The following is a 17,630-nucleotide window of genomic DNA, read 5'->3' as shown; positions in this document are numbered from 1 at the left end:
AGGAAACGATTTCGAGAGTGAGCGGCAGTAAGTTGCAGCGGGCGCCACTGACATACTGGGCAAGGCTCAGCGCAGCCGGCGCTGACAGTGAGGTCTTCCGACGCACCGGCCTCTCGGTCCGTCTTGGCCCCGAGGAAGGTACCAGTCTGACCTACTGTTTTTCCAAGTCCGAGGGGTGGGAATGGAATCACGCTGGGAGTCGGTCGTGGGGAGGAGTCCCCGTGCCGGCTCCCGGGCGATCGAGCCCCCTGCAGCCGGTGGCCAAGCCGCACCCTAGCCCCGGCCGCGCCGCGCTGAGACTCAGCGCTTCCAGGGCCACCGAGGCCCCGCCCCGTGTCCGAGGCCCCGCCCCGTGACGCGAGGCCCCGCCCCCGCAGCTCCCGCTTCCAAGATGGCGGCAGCGGTTCCTGCCCGACTGTTCCGGTGGCAGTGACGACGGGCTGCAGAAGGCCAGGTGTGTGGGCCGGGGATGGTGGGGTGAGAGGCCTGGGAGAAAGGTTCGGGAGATTGGGAAGGTGAGAAGTTTTGGGTAAAGGCTGGAGACAACCTTGAGCAGGGAAGGGGACCTAAGTGCAAGCACGGAGAGCGGCCAGTGTGCTCATTGCAAGGTAGAGCAGAAGCAGGAGGAGGCTGGGGTGAGATAAGGGTGCCCCGAAACACTGGGCTGTAACCCCTGTAGAGCGCTGACCACGCCCTCTAGGTGAGCTAGCCCAGGTACCTGACGGGTTCTGCCCAGCCCTCCCTCTCCCTACCTCATGTCACCAATAACCCCTGATCCCCACCCCCGCTAGGACCGGGGAAAGGTAGAAAAAGGTAGAGGACGCTATCCCATCCTATTCCCCGCCGCGCTCCGGGGTTGTTTGCTTGCACCTCCCAGGTGGTCACGCTCCCTGCACCTGCGGAGCTAGCTCCTGTAAACGTGAAGAACGGAAAGGAGCCAGTTTCCTCCGCCTCCCTGGGTTCTCTTGAGGCCACTCCACAGTCCTGTTGTGACTGCCTCACCCGCTGGCGAAAGTAAGATCTACAATAGCTGCCCTGTCCCCATTCTCCAAACAGGTTGGTCCTGTTGCGGTGAGGGATGGTTAAGTACAGAGTGAACCTGACACACTATAGGGTTAAGGGGGAGAGTCCTGGGACCTAGCATCTCCTGCTCCACCCCTTTTCTCTCCAACCACTTTCCCTCGCTTCCCCAGCTGGGAAACCGGCTTCACCCTGATCCTGCTCTCTGCCCCTCTGCGGGTGGCTGGCTATCCTTGACCACTTCTGTTCCAGCTGGTCCCAAGATCGCTGTTGGAGTGCTGGATGGAGCCTTTCTCTGTCCTCTGTGACATTTCCAATTGTATATAATGCCTCACATCTCTGCTCCCCCGGGACCCCGTGGAGTCCCCATGATCTCGAAGACAGCTTGAACCTAGGTGAGCCTGTCTCTCCCCCTCTAAAACTGGAAGGGAAGATCTCCAGAGAATGCTCTGACAAGGCCTTGGGACTTGAATGATGTAAGCATTCTTGGGGGTGGGGACTGGGAGTAGGTGGTAGGAGTGGTTTAAGGGAAGGGTGGAGGAGAGCGAAACTTGGGCTGGAAATGACAGGTGGTAGGACTGCTGGTGGTTACATTCTATCTTTCCGTATACCTGCGTGCTCCCTTCCGTGACTTTGTTCTTTTCCTCTTTTTCCCTGGCATCACCTTCATCCCTGCCCAATGATCTCCTCTCTCCCTTTCCAGACCTCACCCCAGGATGTTGCGGAGGCTGCTGGAGCGGCCCTGCACACTGGCCCTGCTTGTGGGCTCCCAGCTGGCCGTCATGATGTACCTGTCGCTGGGGGGCTTCCGAAGCCTCAGTGCCCTATTTGGCCGAGAGCAGGAGCCGGCATTTGACTATTCTCATCCCCATGATGTCTACAGTAACCTCAGTCACCTGCCTGGGGCCCCTGTTGCCCCAGGGGGCCCCCCAGCTCCTCAAGGTCTGCCCTACTGTCCAGACCGATCTCCTCTCTTAGGTGAGTGCAGAAGGAAGGCAGAAGTGAAGGTAAGGCTAAGGTGTGGGGACAGGGAGGCTTGGACAGGCATAGGGTGGCAGGAGTGGGTCTTAGAATAGGAAGGTCATGTAACTGGAAGATAGGCTGAGGTTGAGATAGAATGGACTCTAAATTTGGAGTTTCTGCTGGGCTCTTGGGTTGAGCCACAGCTTTCCATTGCCTGCCTGTTTGTGGGCTCTTCCTGCCTTGGGCTAGGAATTGCTTCTTTTGTAGACAACTCCTTGTTTAATGAGTTACTTGGAAGTCCTTCTGGTCTCTCCATCCCCTAACTGTAGGCTTCCAACTTTGTGTGTGAGTCAGGGGAGAGTTATGGAACCTAAGAAGGTAGGCTAGGTAAGGAGCCTTCACCTCCCAGTCTTTGCAAAGCTGTCCCAGTGATGGGGGACTCAAGGTTTTGTGAGATTTCTGAGCAAGCCCTTGGGGGAGCTGAGCCCCAGAATCAGACTGCCAAGGTCAGTTCTCCTTGCCCTTCTAATCCCTGACCTTGCCATTCCCTTCCGACAGTGGGTCCTGTGTCCGTGTCCTTTAGCCCAGTGCCATCACTGGCAGAGATTGTGGAGAGGAATCCCCGGGTGGAACCAGGGGGGCGGTACCGCCCTGCAGGGTGTGAGCCCCGGTCCCGAACAGCCATCATTGTGCCCCACCGTGCCCGGGAGCACCACCTGCGCCTGTTGCTCTACCACCTGCACCCATTCCTGCAGCGCCAGCAGCTTGCTTATGGCATCTATGTCATCCACCAGGTACCCCCAATTTTCACACCCCTCTGATTTTCTTTCTTATAAGGAAGCCTCAAGCAAATGCCACTCCACTCTCATATAATGGATCCCTGAAATTATTTTAAGAGGGGCAGACTGGAAAAAAAAAGTCAGACTGTCAAATGTGAGAAAGCAGCAGCTGGCACTGCTCTGCCTACATTAGCCCATTACCTCTCCTTCAGGATATTCCCACTGTTCTATCATCTTCCATGATTTTTCTGTTCTTGAATTTGGAAGTGGATAGATTTGGGCTAAAATCCTGGTTCTGTCATTTGTTCCATATGTGACCTTCAGCAAGATAACCCAACCCGCTAAAATGAGGCAAAGAGTGATAACTAGCATGCCACCTGTTTCACATGGTTGTTGGTTATTGGGATTAAATGCTAAATAACAGCATTTAAGTGTCAGGCACATACTGATGCTCAAAAAATCTTTTGTTGAATGAAAAAACAAAGAAATTGTCTTTCTCTTCATGCTCCTTGTCCCATATCCCACTCTGAGTTCCCTTTTTTCACTTTTATGCTTCTTCTCCATGCTATGTTTAGACCTAATGTGGTCTTCCTCCATTATCTTCCAGGCTGGAAATGGAACATTTAACAGGGCAAAGCTGCTGAATGTTGGGGTGCGGGAGGCCCTGCGTGATGAAGAATGGGACTGCTTGTTCTTGCATGATGTGGACCTCCTGCCAGAGAACGACCACAATTTGTATGTGTGCGACCCCCGAGGCCCCCGGCATGTTGCTGTTGCCATGAACAAGTTTGGATACAGGTAGAGGGCATGAGAGGGTACTGGAAGCAGGGAATTCCACCATCCAGTGGAAGAAGGTGGGGATGGCTCCCCAGAAGACTTGGGGAACCCAAGGATCTTTCTCTCTCCAGCCTCCCGTACCCACAATACTTTGGAGGGGTCTCAGCGCTCACTCCTGACCAGTACCTGAAGATGAATGGCTTCCCCAATGAATACTGGGGCTGGGGTGGTGAGGATGATGACATTGCTACCAGGTCAGACTTCCTGCCACCACCTCCCTCCCTAACCCCAGCCTGCATCCCTGTCCTCTGAGCCACCTCTAGCCATAGCCCTTTAACACTAACTTTCAGCTCCCCGGTCCTGCACTGTGCATATTCCTCTCCCTTCGTTTTTTCAGTCTACCCAGGTCAGGCTTTGCATGCTGCTCCCCATTCTGTTATCCTTCAGTCTCGTAGATCTTGGTAGTAATGTTCCTGGGAGAGAAGATCAGTAGGCTATAGTATCATGGGATTCCAGAGCTGGAAAGGGGCCTAGAGACAGTTTAGTCCTGCCTCTGCTACGGTTGCATCCAAACCACTTCCTTTGGGGCTGGGAAAGGAGAGGCTGTGCTCCACATAGCCCAGAATCACTTTTTTTTTTTTAAAAAAACTTGTGCCATTGGCATGATGCCAACCTATTTTTAGCATGTGAAACATTTTGACCTTCAGCCTCAGCTGACCCAATTTCATATCTGTTGTTTGACTATTTGGGCTTGGTATGCTGGACCCACTGCCTCTCCTCCCCCTTTGTCCTCTGGGATGACATCTCTATGAATTCTTGTCTTCTGTATGTGTGTAAAGCACCCAGCAATTTCTAAATGTGTATATTCTTTCAGTACTTTCCCAGGCCATCTTCACTTCTTGCTTCTGTGTGTCAGAGTGGGAGTTTGTTTCTTTCCAGGTCCTGATTACTTGGTTCTACTCTTTTCTTGTTTTTTGGGTTTTCTTTTTTAATTAATTTATTTTTGGCAGTGTGGAGTCTTTGTTGCTGTGCATGGGCTCTCTAGTTATAGGGAGTGGGGGCTACTCTTCGCTGCGGTGCATGGGCTTCTCATTGTGGTGGCTTCTCTTGCTGTGGAGCACGGGCTCTAGGCTCATGGGCTTCCGTAGTTGCAGCACCCGGGGTCTAGAGCACAAGCTCAGTAGTTGTGGCCCACGGGCTTAGTTGCTCCGAAGCACGTGGGATCTTCCTGGACCAGGGCTCTAACCCATGTCCCCTGCACTGGCAGGTGGATTCTTAACCACTGCACCACCAGGGAAGTCCCTACTCTTTTCTCAATGTGGGTAGGGCATGGGGTGCAACAGAGCTGAGGCAGCTAATTGCTGAACTTGGGTCTGTGACTCCCAGTCTTGTCCTACCTTTTTGAGAAAATGGCTCCTCTCCCTGTCCTTTCCAGACTGCAAGGGCAGTTCCTGGGAGACATTTAGGAAACAAAGGTGGGAGGTACAAACCTACCTCTCTCAATTGTTTAAAGGCCCCATGGTGCTTGGCACTAGGCCATGAGGATATGGATACATCTAGCTTTTACATTCTCTTCAGCCATTTCCTTCTTTCTGTGTGACTTTCTCTCGCCGTCCAGTACTTGGCACTTTTTTGGTCTAGTTAGTAATAGTTGTTCTTTGTGTAAAGAAACATGCAGTTCCGTCCTTGCTGGCCTTAGCTCTTCTTGCTCACCTGTCGGCAGCTTTCTTCCACTCTGGATCCTCCAAGGTGCCCTCACTTTTCCTATAGGGTACGCCTGGCTGGGATGAAGATCTCTCGTCCCCCCACATCTGTGGGACACTATAAGATGGTGAAGCACCGAGGAGATAAGGGCAACGAGGAAAATCCTCACAGGTAGGATGGGAGGGCTGCCTGGAAATTATTACTGGAGGCTCAGGGTTCTGCACCCTAGCCAGGCAGCTCCTAAAGGTTCCTAGATTCCTGGCTGTTCCTTTCCGGGTCTTAGTCTCCAATCTCCAATCCTCAGATTTGACCTCCTGGTCCGTACCCGGAATTCCTGGACTCAAGATGGGATGAACTCGCTGACATACCGATTGCTGGCAAGAGAGCTGGGCGCTCTCTATACCAACATCACAGCAGACATTGGAACTGACCCTCGGGGTCCTCAGACTCCCTCTGGTCCCCATTACCCACCTGGTTCCTCCCAGGCCTTCCGTCAGGAGATGCTGCAGCGCCGGCCCCCAGCCAGGCCTGGCCCTCTGCCTGCTGCCAACCACACAGCCTCTCATGGTTCACAATGACTACTCCTTAATCATGAAACTGAATCTTGCCCACTTTAATCATGAAACTGAATCAGTGGGGTTGTATCCTCCCCATCCTCAGCTCCTCACTGCTCTTAGAGGGATGTGGGGGAACTGAGCTCTACTGGTGTGCTGGGGGCAGGGGCCTCTCCTCACTGCTGGACTGGAGCTGGGCTCCTCTAGCCCTGGGGGTTCCTCTTTCTAGGGTCACCTGCCAGGGCTTATGACTGTGAATCCTTGATGTCATGATTTTATGTGACGACTCCTAGGAGTCCCCTGCCTATGGGGTAGGAGCAGGGCTGGACCCCAAATCCCTTCCTCTTCCATGGAGAGAAGAGTGATCTGGCTTCTCCAGGGACCTCTGTGAATATTTATTCTATTTATGGTTCCCAGGAAGTGTGTTTGAAGGAAGCCTCTCCCTGGGTACTTTCTGCCAGTGCTGGAATAGCTCCCTCTTCTGGACCTTGCTCAGGGGGCTGGGATTTTGATATATTTTCTAATAAAGGACTTTGTCTCACCTCTGCTCCTGCTTTCTGCATCCCAGGCACCCTTTGCTTATCTTTGCTCACCCACCCCCACCTTATGCCCATAGGTGACAGAACAGCCAGACCAAGCCAAGCTCCAGCAACTTTTATTTTCCTGGGTGAAAGAATCCCTGCCAGCAGGGGCAAGAAGAAGTGGGAGTTGAGGGTCAACTGTTAGGTTCTGTGCCCAGGACACGGGCTGCTGCCTGGCGCCCACTCTCTATACAATCATTGACAGCAACCCCCTCATAGGAGGCTCCGGCCAGAGTCAAAGGCAGCTTCTGAGCAGCCAGGAATTGGGTAGCTGACTCTGGGAAGAAAAGACAGAAGGAATGTTGCAGCTGGGGGTCTATTTTCATGGCTCTTCTCAGCCCAGCTGCTTTGCCAACTTACCTAATTTTTGCCAGTGGCCTAAAGTATACTGGGGGATAGAGTTCTGGGGAGAGAAGAGGGGATACAGGAAAAAAATTATTATTGATGTCCCAGGCCTGGGTAGACAATGACAAATATACCAGTCCCTGCCTCCAATGGCTAGCTGAGGAGTGTTTACCTAGTGTTACCAACTCACCTTGTGCAGATGGACCAAGCAGTGACTTGGTGGCTCCTTCAGTCCTAATTGAGTGGCAGCTGCTTTCTCTGCCTCTTGTTGGAACAGCTCCTGAGATAAGACACAGCCCCTGGCTTCTAGTGCCTGTAACCAGGAACCTCCCAGCATCACCTAAGGAGGGAATACGGCACTGACCAGCCTGGCCTTACTACATCGGGGTACAGAGGAGCCCTCTGGAAACCGCCACTAAGCAAAGCTGCCTTCTCTCACAGTCACTCTGAGGCCAGGAGGGCTCCCATCCTGCTCAGGGAAAGCAACTGAGTCATATACGATTCCCAGGATGCCTGGGTCTTCTGAGGATGGCACCAAATGTCCAAATCCCTGTAGAAAAGGAAGAGACTGGGTCAGGAGGGACGAGTTCCAGTTGAGCCCATGTCTCCCCTTCTGCTGTGTCACACCTGGACAGGCAGACGAGCTCCTCGGTACTGTAGATTCACCACAGCCACAGACACAGCAGTGATGGTACTCAGAGCACGAGCCAGAGGTGCAGCCTCAGCAGGAAGCAGCTTGCTGAGCACTGGAGGGGAGCAGGCAGAGGCCTGCCTCAGGAGGCATTCACACTACAATTCTGTCAACCCTCCTTGAGATTAGACTCACAGGGATATCAAGTTCAGGGTCATGGTATGGTCCTTTTGGCCCAGGAAGAAGCTAGGTTGCCTCACCCTGGCTGGAGAAGGGGAGGGAGGCTACCCCATTACCTGAAGCTGGAACAGCACTAATAATGTGGTCAGCCTCCAGGCTGCTCTCCCCAAGAGACACCTGCGAGAACGAAAACATTTAAAAGACACAGAGATCATGGGGATTTTGCCTCTGTTTCCCACGCATCCAAGTGGCAGGAGAGATGCTGGGTGCTGACTCAGGATGAAGAGGCTAAGTAGTCAGCACAAAAATCACCCCCCATCACTCCAGGAAGCAGGCCAGACAAAAGCCAGTGGGCCACTCAGAAATGCTCAGTGGAGCTGGGTGGTTCTTGCCCTAGCTGGGAGCCACTTACACATAAGCACTACTTCTATCCACAGATTTGGATCAAAAGGGTCTTACAGGAAGGTCCACAAATAAGGCCTAAGAACCTGGGGTAGCCCATATTTAAATAGCTTCTAGGACAGGACAACAAGGAGAAACTCCAGTCCTGCCAGCTAAAGCATTTAGACAAAGATGGAAACTCTAATACACAGGTTCATTACACTCCAAGGGGCTCTCCTACCTTCCAGCACCCTTCTGCCTGGAGGCTGAGCCCACAGACTGGCTGGCCTTTGAGAACACTGACACCTCTACTAGTCAGGTGGGTGTTAAGGGCCTGGGGCAATGTCTCCAGCCCTCCACGGAGTGACCACTGGCTCCAGCGCTCAGCCCGAGCCTGGCGAATAAGTGCTGAGTCTGGCTGTGGGCCTCTCCCTGCAGAGGAGAAAGCAGAGAATAGGCATTAAAATAACACCCCTTGCCTCCAGTCCCCCACTCTGGCAGTCCTTAATATCTTCAACCCTTGAACCAACTCCCCACTCACCTGCCCCCAGCAGCAGCCCCAGTAACATGGAACGATGGGTTTGCTCAGCTTGGAAGAGACTGGGAAAGCAGGACCTGATGCTGAGCTCACGGCTGTTGCCTGCAAACACTCCACGGCAAAGACTGTCCATGGCTAGAGACGCCACCTTAAGGGTGAGACTGGGATTGAGAGGCCAAGGAATAAGCTGCACTAATTTTCACGTCCCTGCTTGGTAGGGAATGGGGGTGGGTGGGGTTTGGTTGGAAAGCAGTCCCACTCTAACAGAAGAATGGGAAGGAAGTGAAGGCATTCACTCCCACCACTGAGTTTGGGGGGCTACTGGGTATGAAGAAAAGAGGGCATTTTCAGATGATGTAGAAGAGGCCCTAGTGGTAGGTTCGAGTATGGGGATCTGCAGCTGGTTTAGGAGGGGAGGGATTTGGGGGCTTCTGGGCAGTGTTACCTCAAGACCAAGGCGGCGCTGGGCAAAACTGTGCACAGTCTCATCAGGATCTTTGCCCCGGGGCGTTGTCAACTCCCTCAGCCCAGCCCAAAACAGAGGTTTGGAGAAGGGAGGTGAAGGGCGGAATAGCCCCCTGCATGGAGGAAGGCACAGTGAAGAGGGACCTCTGATTTACCTCCCCAGCTCCAGGGGGCCATTTATTCATTTGGCCCCTTTTGCTGATGAAGAAATGGAAGGGATGTGAGGATGAGGGCAAAGGAGAAGGATGGCAGTAAGGAGGTGATACCGTTACCTGATGCCAGAGGGTAGGGCGTGCAGGGCACCACCTACATACAGGAACCTATTCTGGGCAGCTGGATGGTCTCCCCGGACGGGCAACACTTCTGAGTCCAAGCCAAGCTCAGAAACCTGCTCTCCACACGTCCTCAGAGAGAGGATAAGCTAAGGAAAGGACTGACCACCAAATCTACTTGCTCCCCTTAACTCTATTCTCTAATGAAGGCCCCTCCGCAACCTCTCCTAGGCATTCCACAAGCCGCTCACCATGAGCAGGGTCCGGGCTCCCAGGGCTCCCGCCGGCCGAATTCCTCGAGGTCCAAGTTCAAAGATAGCACCATCTGGCCCTCGTACTGAGCGGATCCAGCCTCCCAGGCGCTCGCTGCCCTCCACCAAGACCACCTGGGGACGAGAGAGAGACACTGCAGCCTATAGCCGCGGCCGCAGAAAGAGTCAGGAAGGGAATGGCGCTGCGTATTCCCTCTTGCTGGAAATGGGAGAGTACTAAAGGAGACTCCCTCTGGCACGGAGGGGGCACTCACCTTGGGGGCACAGGGGGCGCGGCTCAGGTGGTAACTGGCGGCCAAGCCGCTGATCCCTCCGCCCAGCACGACCACGGTCCGGCCCATAGGGAAACCTGGGGGTGAGGAGGCGATATGGGCAGGCTGACCAGAAGCACCTGCTCTCCAGCAGACCCGCGGCTTCCGCGCTCCGCCCTGGCCCCTGCTTTAGGGGAAACTAAAGCAGAGCCCGCGGATGAGGTAGTGGAACTGTGAGGTCCTCGCCCAGGGCCTAGGACTCACCCACGCGAGGAACGAGAAAAATGAGGGGAAAGGAAGGCGTAGAAGTCTCAACACCTTACCCCGCCGGCGTTCCGGCGGCGGGGGGCGGGGGATAAGGGCCCCACCCACGTTATCTGCTCGCGCAGGGCTCGGGGCCCCGACTCTTCGCCTGTCTTCTGAAGCGCATTCCTTCCCACCCCTCGCTAGGCCTAGTGTTTTCAGTCCGCTGCCCCCGCCCCCAAGCTTTTCGGTCTCTCCGACTCTCCGTCCACTGTATTCTCGCGGCACACGCCTGCCCTTTCCTTTCCTGCTCCCGGATTGGTGGGTCCTGGAAGGTCCCGATCACATTCACCAATGAAAACACTGAGCGGGCGGAGGGTTGGCCCTCGTGGAAGGCTGCTCGCTGGTGCTGAAGGTTAACTGGTTACGTGCCACGTCGGAGGGAGCGGCCGTATCCGGCACTGCCCTCCCCTCAGGGCTGAAGCGGCGAGAGCTGAATCCCGCTTAGCGTTCCCTAGCTCGAGGTTCCCAGGTCCAGCTAGGGTGAGAACCCTGGAGAGAGGGCCCCAGGAGCTTTGGTTGTAGGAAAAGTAGGGACACCGGAGGCTGGTCCGCTGGGAGGTGGCTCCATAAACAGCTCCTTGGCGCTAGCAACACCTGGGCCTGCGGGAGTTGGGGCGACCCGGCAACGCACCGTGTTTATCAACAGGGGTCCTTGGGCACCTCGCTCTCGAGGGGCAGCCCCCTACGCCGGCAAAACCCGTCGATCCAGGGCCTGCACGCTAGCTCCAGGCTTCCCTGCAGCTTCACAAGTCTCAAGCTTGCCTTCCCTCTTTTCTTCTGAGCGGGCCCCTATCTGTTCAGAGGAAAACTCCAATTCGGCCTAGTTCTGTATCTCCACCCCGTTAAACACAAATACAAATAAGGACATCATTTTTTTCTTAATAAATTTATTCACAAAAAAGTGAGACTGTAGAGGGTCTGGGGGCTGTACACGGGCAGGGGCCTGGGGAGCTCTGTACATGGGGCTGGGAGACAAGGGAGCCTCCAGGTGGAAGGGTGTTTTTTAATAAAAAAAATAATGGGAGGTACAACCACCCCCTCCCCCCTCCCCGATTAAAAAGACACAAAAATAGACGTCTCTGAGGTAAATGGGGAGCCTCGGGGCTTAAGGGTGTTGAAAGGGTTTCACAGGTGCCAGGGCTTCAAGGGGATGTCACAGGCACCGGGATGGCTCCTGCATCAGTTGGTAGAACAGCACGTAGCCCTCACTGGATGCCACCTGGTTTTCACTGACAGGGGAGACACTAGGAAGAAGGGAGATGGGGAAGGAGGTGTGATCATTCCTGCATATTTCCACCTCCCCAAAAGATCAACCTCACAGCATCCAAGTAGTGATCAGGAAAGACCCCCCACCCCTTCACCAGGCACTGTGCTCTCCTGGGGCTTAGTATTAGGGAAAGGTATCAGGGCTGCAGCGGGAATGGGGCAGGAGTTGAACAGGAGGCTGTTCTCACCGAGAGTCATTGAAGACATGCCAACCAGTCTGGCACCGGCACAGGGCTGTGTAGTGGCCATAGTGGACGCTGCCCGAGTGGTTGCAAAGGGCATACAGCTGATAGACGGGGCTTCCTTTGGGGTTAGAGATGACCAAGTTCTATAGTCAGCACTGTGCCCTGCTCCCACTCTCTCCCACCCCTCATGAGGCTCCTCAGGACCTTCCCTACCAGACTCACCGGCTCTGTCACTTGCAAAGTCCCCTAGGCTTAGTCGCTGCAGCGGGAAGTCTACACCTACTGAACTTTTCTTGATGGAGCCTCGGGAGGCGGAAAATCGATTAAGATCTAAGCTCTGGTTAAGGAGAATGGTTGGGAGGCAGAGGGCCTCTGAGCAGGGCTGAGGAATTGAATGTTGTCCACTACCCTCCCTGAACACACATGGGGAACATGATAGGAAAAGGTGGAGTGGCAGGCTTTTCCTAAGGAAAACTGAATTCCCAAATGTCCAGCCTCTGCAAACATGGAGAATGAGGAAAAAGAATGAATGGGAGAAGTAAGAATTTGAAGATTAGGATACGGAGCACGAGGATTCGGGGGAATCTTTGTACTGTCAACTTTTTGGTACTTCGTGTTTTCTGCCGACATCGGTCACACACCTGAATAAATGTCAAATAATGTTATAAGGTTAATGTACTCACCTCACTTGGCTTTTCTGACACCCTGACTCACATACAAATTTACTATGCTCCCTATTACTTCTGTATCCTCTGGGCTGCTGCCCTTTGCCCTGGGAGTACCAGGACATTTCTGAAACTCCTACACAAACCCTGACATGTAAGTGTTATTCTTCATACTAAGGCGTCATGCAACCCTTTACCCATATGGAGCGCCCCACCCCCAGGTCTCCCACCCTTACTATATCCCTTGTGAACCCCCACATACTGGGGCATTCTCCGATTCTAGCTCTTCTTCCTTGGTGAAAAGGCTGAAACAATCCCGCAGAGACACCTTGCCCCCAGCAAATCCTTTCTGGGGGGAAATGGGAGTGAAGGGTCAGCATGTTCTGAATTTCCTTTTCCAACTCTTCTCAATTAATCCAAGCTTCATTTCTGCTCCAGAGACCCACAGGGTTCCCTCCCACATTGGGGGTGGGTAGGGTTGGGTCACAGAACCCATGTCCCATCCACCCCTGGAATCTTCTGGAATCCCACCTTGGGGATGGGCAGGGACAGGTCACAAAAAACCTCGAAGGTTGTGGAGCGATACCCACAGGCCTGGCACTTGAGACAACTTTTCAACTGGCCCACAAACAGGTCTAGACAGAAGCAAAGGGGCAGGAGAAACAGTCATTGTGGGATGCCTGAGATGCTTCCCTGGATTCCCATCTCTCCCCACCCCGTTGCCTGACTCTTCCTTTCCCACCACCAGCACTCCTCCCAAACCCCTCACAACTTTTCCATATTTTCATCATCCAGTCTTATTCCCATACTCCTTGATAGTATTGATTTCTTCTGCTAAGCCTACACCCCCCCACACATTAATGTTCCCCATCACTTTGTCTTGTTCCATACCCACAATCTTGCTGTCCTCTCGCTCCAGGTAACGCTTCCACATTAGGTTAGCTCGGTCATCATCACTAGGACAGATCAAAGGAAGTGGGGAGCACCCATGAGACAGCAGGAACCCTGGGCACCCCCAACACCACTGAAACAATCCACAGAGCGCTGTACCCCACCCATGCCCCAGCTCCTTCTCTAAATTTCAAGGAAGAGTCAAAGAAGTAATGCTTCAGAGGACTTTCCGGGGAAATCCAAGGTGAAAGGAAAAGAAAGGAACGTAGACAAGGGAAGAACATGCCATCTTCCTCCACCTGGCTTCAAGGCCCTTATGTGCCTTGTAAGTTAATTATCCTCTCCTCCGTCAATATAGCGACAGCCATAGCACTATCTTCTGCCTCCATCTGTGCCCCTCAGCCTCCCTCCTCCTCCTGCCTTCTTCCTACTTCTGCACTGCATCTCAAACCATTTTCTGAGCTAAGGATTTCCTTGGACCCTATATACTCAATCTTGATTAGCTCACTTCTGTGAAGGATGAATGCTGCTGATAAACTACTGGGGAGAAGAGGGAGGGGGAGCAACCTTACCTTAACTCAGGTTCTTCTAGCAAAGCCCCTCCACGGCGGGGTGGGGAGGGAGCTGGACTATTGGCCAGGACGGGTGGAGCCCGGCGGCCTCGTCGGTTGATTTCAAGGTGCAGCCGCTCCATGAGGAGCTTCAGAAATTCTTGGGCATCCTGCTGGCTGCAGCCAGACAAAGAGCATGGGCAAATGACCCCGCCTAGTCCACAGTCACTAACCCCTGCCCAGACATCTGTCCCCACTTCCTGGATGAAAAGCATCTCAAGGCTCAGACTGATGCTGCCAGGGCTGCTGCTTGGCCCTACCCCCAGACAAGGTCAGAGAGAAATCCCACACCCTCCAGCTCTCCCACCTGTATCCAGAGAAGGAGGGAACGTATTTCTGGAAGACAGCTCGAAACCGAGTAGGATTCACAGCTTCACAGGAGTCAGGGTGCCACAGGGCACCAATCACATCTGCAAAGGCTATTAGGGTGGGAGTGGGGAAGGGAAACAATGGTTAATGACTAGAAGATGGAAGCAAGAGGAGGCTCAGAGGGTGGAAAACAACCTCTAGGACATCAGGCCCTGGGAAAAACAGATAGAACTGCCAGCTTTCAGGGTTGGGGCCACTGACACTGGCAGATGGATCTACAAGGGGTTGGGGAAAAGAGGATTTGAAAGAAGGGAGCAGGAGTTGTTCCCCCACCTTCAGTGAGCTCTTGGGCTCGGCCCCCTCCAGGCACCTCTTGCCGGAAGTCTCTTCGCAGACAGAAGTCCCGAAGAGGCCGAGTGCTGCTCAAACACTGTAGCACAGCATTCAGAAAGCACTGGGGAGCAGTAGAGACAGTGCCATTACCTCTCTAGACCAGTGCCTAGTTAGCCTTAGGAGAACTTCAGTGCTATCCTTCCCCATGCCTTCTCCAAGTTTCCCTCCCCATGCCTGCCCCCAGCACCAGTTCACTCTCGTGTTAGGAAGGACAAGAGAATGGCTCTCACCGTGTTCCCCAGGTTTCGGAGGCCAACGTGACCAGAACCCAGAAGCAGTGTGTGATGAGCCTGGAAGGTCAGAGTACAGTCAGCAGGTTCCCATATACCCCGCCTGGCACCTTAACCTTTCGACAGCATGTTGCCCACTGCCTTCCCCATCCCATCCTTCACCCCCAAACTCTACACTTTTTCCCTCACTGGGTATTAAGGTCTCCCTACCTCAGTGGCCATGAGCAGTAAGCCCATCACAGTTGAGTGTACCACAGACTCAGCCATGGCTGTCCCACCTGTTCCCCACTTACTCCTCTGCCCAGCTAGCCGGCGATGCAGCTCCTGGGGCAACTCCCCCAGCACTGGCATGGTTGCCCAGCTGCTCCCCACCCCCACCTTGCTACACCCGACGCCCCCGCCTGCACCCGTGGCCCCTTCCTGCACCCTCTCCTGATGGCTCCAACTGCAATCAGCCTAGCTCACTTAGCTCGGGAAATGGGCAACCACACTAGCTCAGATGTTCTGAGCCCGCCCCTCGTTAGCTCCAGAGATTAATTAGGCCTAGGCAGCATCCTAGGAGGGAAGGTACAGTAAGGGAAAGTAAGGGCCTGGGGACCCAAAGAATTCCAAATGGTTGAGTTAATTCCTCAGGGACTGAAATGGCACACCATTCTGGGGAGTCACAGACAACCCCGGAAGGGGTCTATGAGGCTTAAGGGTATTAAAGTAAGTGAGATGAGAGTCCAAACCACTGAAATGAAGGGGTGAAAAAGGAACTACGGAAAAAGGGGAAAGGAAAGCCATATGATGGTAAGAAAGCTGGAGGCATGGAGGAACATGGGCATGGAAGGCGTGTGCTGGCAAGTCCTCACCATCTTGTCATCGGAGTAGAAAGGTTCAGAGGGCCGGGCAGATATCACGTGGAAAGAGCCATGGGAAGTAGGGGGCTCTGTTCGTATGCTGAGCAAGGTGGGTGGCCCAGGAAAGCCCCCAAGGCGGCGGAGAGAGGTGCTACGTCTCAAAGTGGGTGGCTCAGGCCGGAGAGCTAAGCGGCTCAGTGCAGCCCCTAGCTCTCCAGTGCCACGGTGCCCTCCCAAGGCAATCCCCAATGGACGCAAGTCCCCACTGCTCACAGACTTGGAACGGGCTAGGTTGGTCCTGGAAGGAAGAGGCAGAGCCACAGCTGGGGGTGGTGAGCCAGGCAGGGGAACTCCATGATCTGCCCGAAGTGGGCCTCTGGGACGAGGGCCTGAGGTTCGTCCCCGTCCCAGCTCCAGTTTCTTGAGCCGTTCTTCAGGGGGACCTGGCCTAGGAGGCAGAGGTCGTAACATGGGGTTCGGCCCAGGGGCTGGGTTTCGGCGCTCCTTGCTCCGGGCCCGGGGAGCAAATGGTAGCTTGGATCCCACTCGGGGCTGGACATTAAGAGGTGGCTCTCGGGTCCGTCCCAGGCGGTGCTCAGAAGCCTGGGGCATTGTGGACACCACAGGCTGGACCTGGGAGGAGAAGAGACGGTCAGCATCTGAATATGGAGGGAGGTGGGAACCTAGGCTACCATATTAGCTACATGTATGAAGGGCAGGACCCATATCTATCGTATCAATCACTGTATCCCCAGTACCTAGTACAGTGTTCTGCACAAAGTAAACACTTAGTATCCATTAAGTAAATGAATGAATGAGTGGTAACATCCAGGGTTTTGACTCTTTCTACATCCCTCCCCCTTCCCTACAGAATACTGCTTTACTGGAGAGCCAATGATAGATAGTTCGTATCTCGGCTGTCTTTATAATCTAAATGTTCATGAAAGTCCCTCATACCTGGCTAGTCAAGTGTGATGTGCTCTGGGTCACTTAGGACCTCTGGTCAAATAGGAGTGTGGATACAACTATAACACCCCCAAAGACAGCATTCCATTCTCAAATCCCTGCCCCTCCTGGCTGCAAATGAAGCAGACTAAAAGGGTGACTTGCGAATCACTCCCTCCCCCACCTCTGAGCTCAAAGTGCTGCCGTGTCTCAGGGGCTGTGGCGGGGACTGAGGACGAACTAACTCCCTGACCCCTAATCTCCGCACCTCTCCCACCACAGCAGGTTTCAACCGGGTCCGCCCCCCTCGAGGGCAGAAAGGCCGAGGCTGCTGATTGGCTACGGGGTCCAGCGGCATATTCTCCACAATCCAGGGATGCTGGTCCCTCCAGCCCAGTTCTCCCAGGCCTGCCGGGCCCCCAGCGGCTGGCTCTGCCTTTGCGGAGGGCGATCTCTCGGGTCTGGAGCAGTCTTCCCTTGGCACCCCCCACACCATAACGCCCCGGACCGTACCTGTCCGCGGGTGAGGCGACGGGGGAGGCCAGCTGGGGCCAGGCCCCAGCTCAGGGCCACCCCCCACTACCCTCGTGCAGCGCCCCCGCGGGCCCGGCTGCAGCTTTAGCCGCAGTTATTGCCCAGATCTCTCCCGCCGCAGGGGCCGCCGCCATCTTTGTTGGTCCCGCCCGGCCACCGGCCACCGGCTTCACGGTGTCTCAGAGCGCCTGCGCACCCACACTCGGAATCCACCCACCTGCTTCCTCGGCGCTTGCGTGAACCCGCCCCCTCGGCTCCGCCGCCGACACCATGGAAACACAGCCAACTTTAGGACCGCCAGTTCCCAGCTCTGCCCAGAACTGTCTTCAACCATCGCTCCAAAGCAAGTCCCTAAAGTACAGCGTCCCCTCGCCCCATCCCGTGGTCCTAAAGGATATAGACCTGACAATCGTAGTATGGCCTCCCGGCTTGTAGCACAGATCCTAAGCTGCAGGGCCTGGGTCCAGCCCACAGACCAGTGCAGAAGTAGCCGCATAGGAATGGGAAAATCCCTGGAGGGCAGGGAATACTGGCCCTGCAAAACAAGTCCTCAAGCATTTTGCAGGCCAAAGCAGTAGGCTCCCTGCTAAAGGACAAGAGCAGATCTCAGCAGCAGGGAGAGCAGTCAGGATTTCCTTTCATTCCCCAACTCTAGACCAGAGCATCCTCCATTTCCCCCTCCCTCCCAAACTAGTATAGTTGTACATGTGCCTTGGGTCTTAGCCTGCTGACCCTTAGGC

At 54.5% G+C, this 17,630-nt stretch overlaps 3 protein-coding genes across 13 annotated transcripts; 1 reads left to right on the top strand and 2 right to left on the bottom strand.

The window, feature by feature from the left end:
- Nucleotides 1–376: 376 nt before the first annotated feature.
- B4GALT3 (beta-1,4-galactosyltransferase 3) lies at nt 377–6,337 on the top strand. 5 transcript variants are annotated; one of them, XM_057727946.1, is made up of 8 exons: nt 377–454; nt 1,273–1,415; nt 1,724–1,998; nt 2,542–2,777; nt 3,370–3,560; nt 3,671–3,793; nt 5,310–5,414; nt 5,548–6,337. In XM_057727946.1, exons 3-8 carry the CDS (start codon nt 1,737–1,739, stop codon nt 5,819–5,821), a joined length of 1,191 nt encoding a protein of 396 aa, XP_057583929.1. In that variant the 5' UTR covers nt 377–454; nt 1,273–1,415; nt 1,724–1,736; the 3' UTR covers nt 5,822–6,337. The 5 variants fall into 5 exon arrangements, with proteins under 5 accessions (XP_057583929.1, XP_057583930.1, XP_057583934.1 ...); XM_057727947.1 differs by having other exon boundaries at nt 378–454; nt 878–1,415; XM_057727949.1 differs by lacking the exon at nt 377–454 and adding an exon at nt 473–1,014.
- A 99-nt stretch (nt 6,338–6,436) lies between these two features.
- Nucleotides 6,437–10,207, bottom strand: PPOX (protoporphyrinogen oxidase). 6 transcript variants are annotated; one of them, XM_057727939.1, is made up of 13 exons: nt 10,037–10,207; nt 9,717–9,811; nt 9,442–9,576; nt 9,191–9,306; nt 8,899–9,031; nt 8,457–8,601; nt 8,157–8,347; nt 7,651–7,711; nt 7,351–7,469; nt 7,163–7,273; nt 6,914–7,063; nt 6,739–6,781; nt 6,437–6,655 (listed from the first exon to the last, which is right to left on the bottom strand). In XM_057727939.1, exons 2-13 carry the CDS (start codon nt 9,801–9,803, stop codon nt 6,513–6,515), a joined length of 1,434 nt encoding a protein of 477 aa, XP_057583922.1. In that variant the 5' UTR covers nt 9,804–9,811; nt 10,037–10,207; the 3' UTR covers nt 6,437–6,512. The 6 variants fall into 6 exon arrangements, with proteins under 6 accessions (XP_057583922.1, XP_057583926.1, XP_057583923.1 ...); XM_057727943.1 differs by lacking the exon at nt 9,191–9,306 and having other exon boundaries at nt 8,457–8,614; nt 9,978–10,206; XM_057727940.1 differs by lacking the exon at nt 9,191–9,306 and having other exon boundaries at nt 9,978–10,205.
- A 689-nt stretch (nt 10,208–10,896) lies between these two features.
- Nucleotides 10,897–17,556, bottom strand: USP21 (ubiquitin specific peptidase 21). 2 transcript variants are annotated; one of them, XM_057725580.1, is made up of 13 exons: nt 16,870–17,556; nt 15,424–16,044; nt 14,570–14,629; nt 14,280–14,400; nt 13,945–14,056; nt 13,599–13,754; nt 13,027–13,091; nt 12,667–12,770; nt 12,398–12,484; nt 12,033–12,111; nt 11,693–11,800; nt 11,474–11,588; nt 10,897–11,263 (listed from the first exon to the last, which is right to left on the bottom strand). In XM_057725580.1, exons 2-13 carry the CDS (start codon nt 16,021–16,023, stop codon nt 11,173–11,175), a joined length of 1,698 nt encoding a protein of 565 aa, XP_057581563.1. In that variant the 5' UTR covers nt 16,024–16,044; nt 16,870–17,556; the 3' UTR covers nt 10,897–11,172. The 2 variants fall into 2 exon arrangements, with proteins under 2 accessions (XP_057581563.1, XP_057581564.1); XM_057725581.1 differs by lacking the exon at nt 12,398–12,484.
- Between the last annotated feature and the right edge of the window lie 74 nt (nt 17,557–17,630).

The sequence above is a fragment of the Hippopotamus amphibius genome, chromosome 3, assembly GCF_030028045.1.
Source record: "Hippopotamus amphibius kiboko isolate mHipAmp2 chromosome 3, mHipAmp2.hap2, whole genome shotgun sequence".
NCBI lineage: Eukaryota > Metazoa > Chordata > Mammalia > Artiodactyla > Hippopotamidae > Hippopotamus > Hippopotamus amphibius.
The sequence above is the reverse complement of the archived record's forward strand: the minus strand, read 5'-3'. Positions and strand labels throughout refer to the sequence as shown.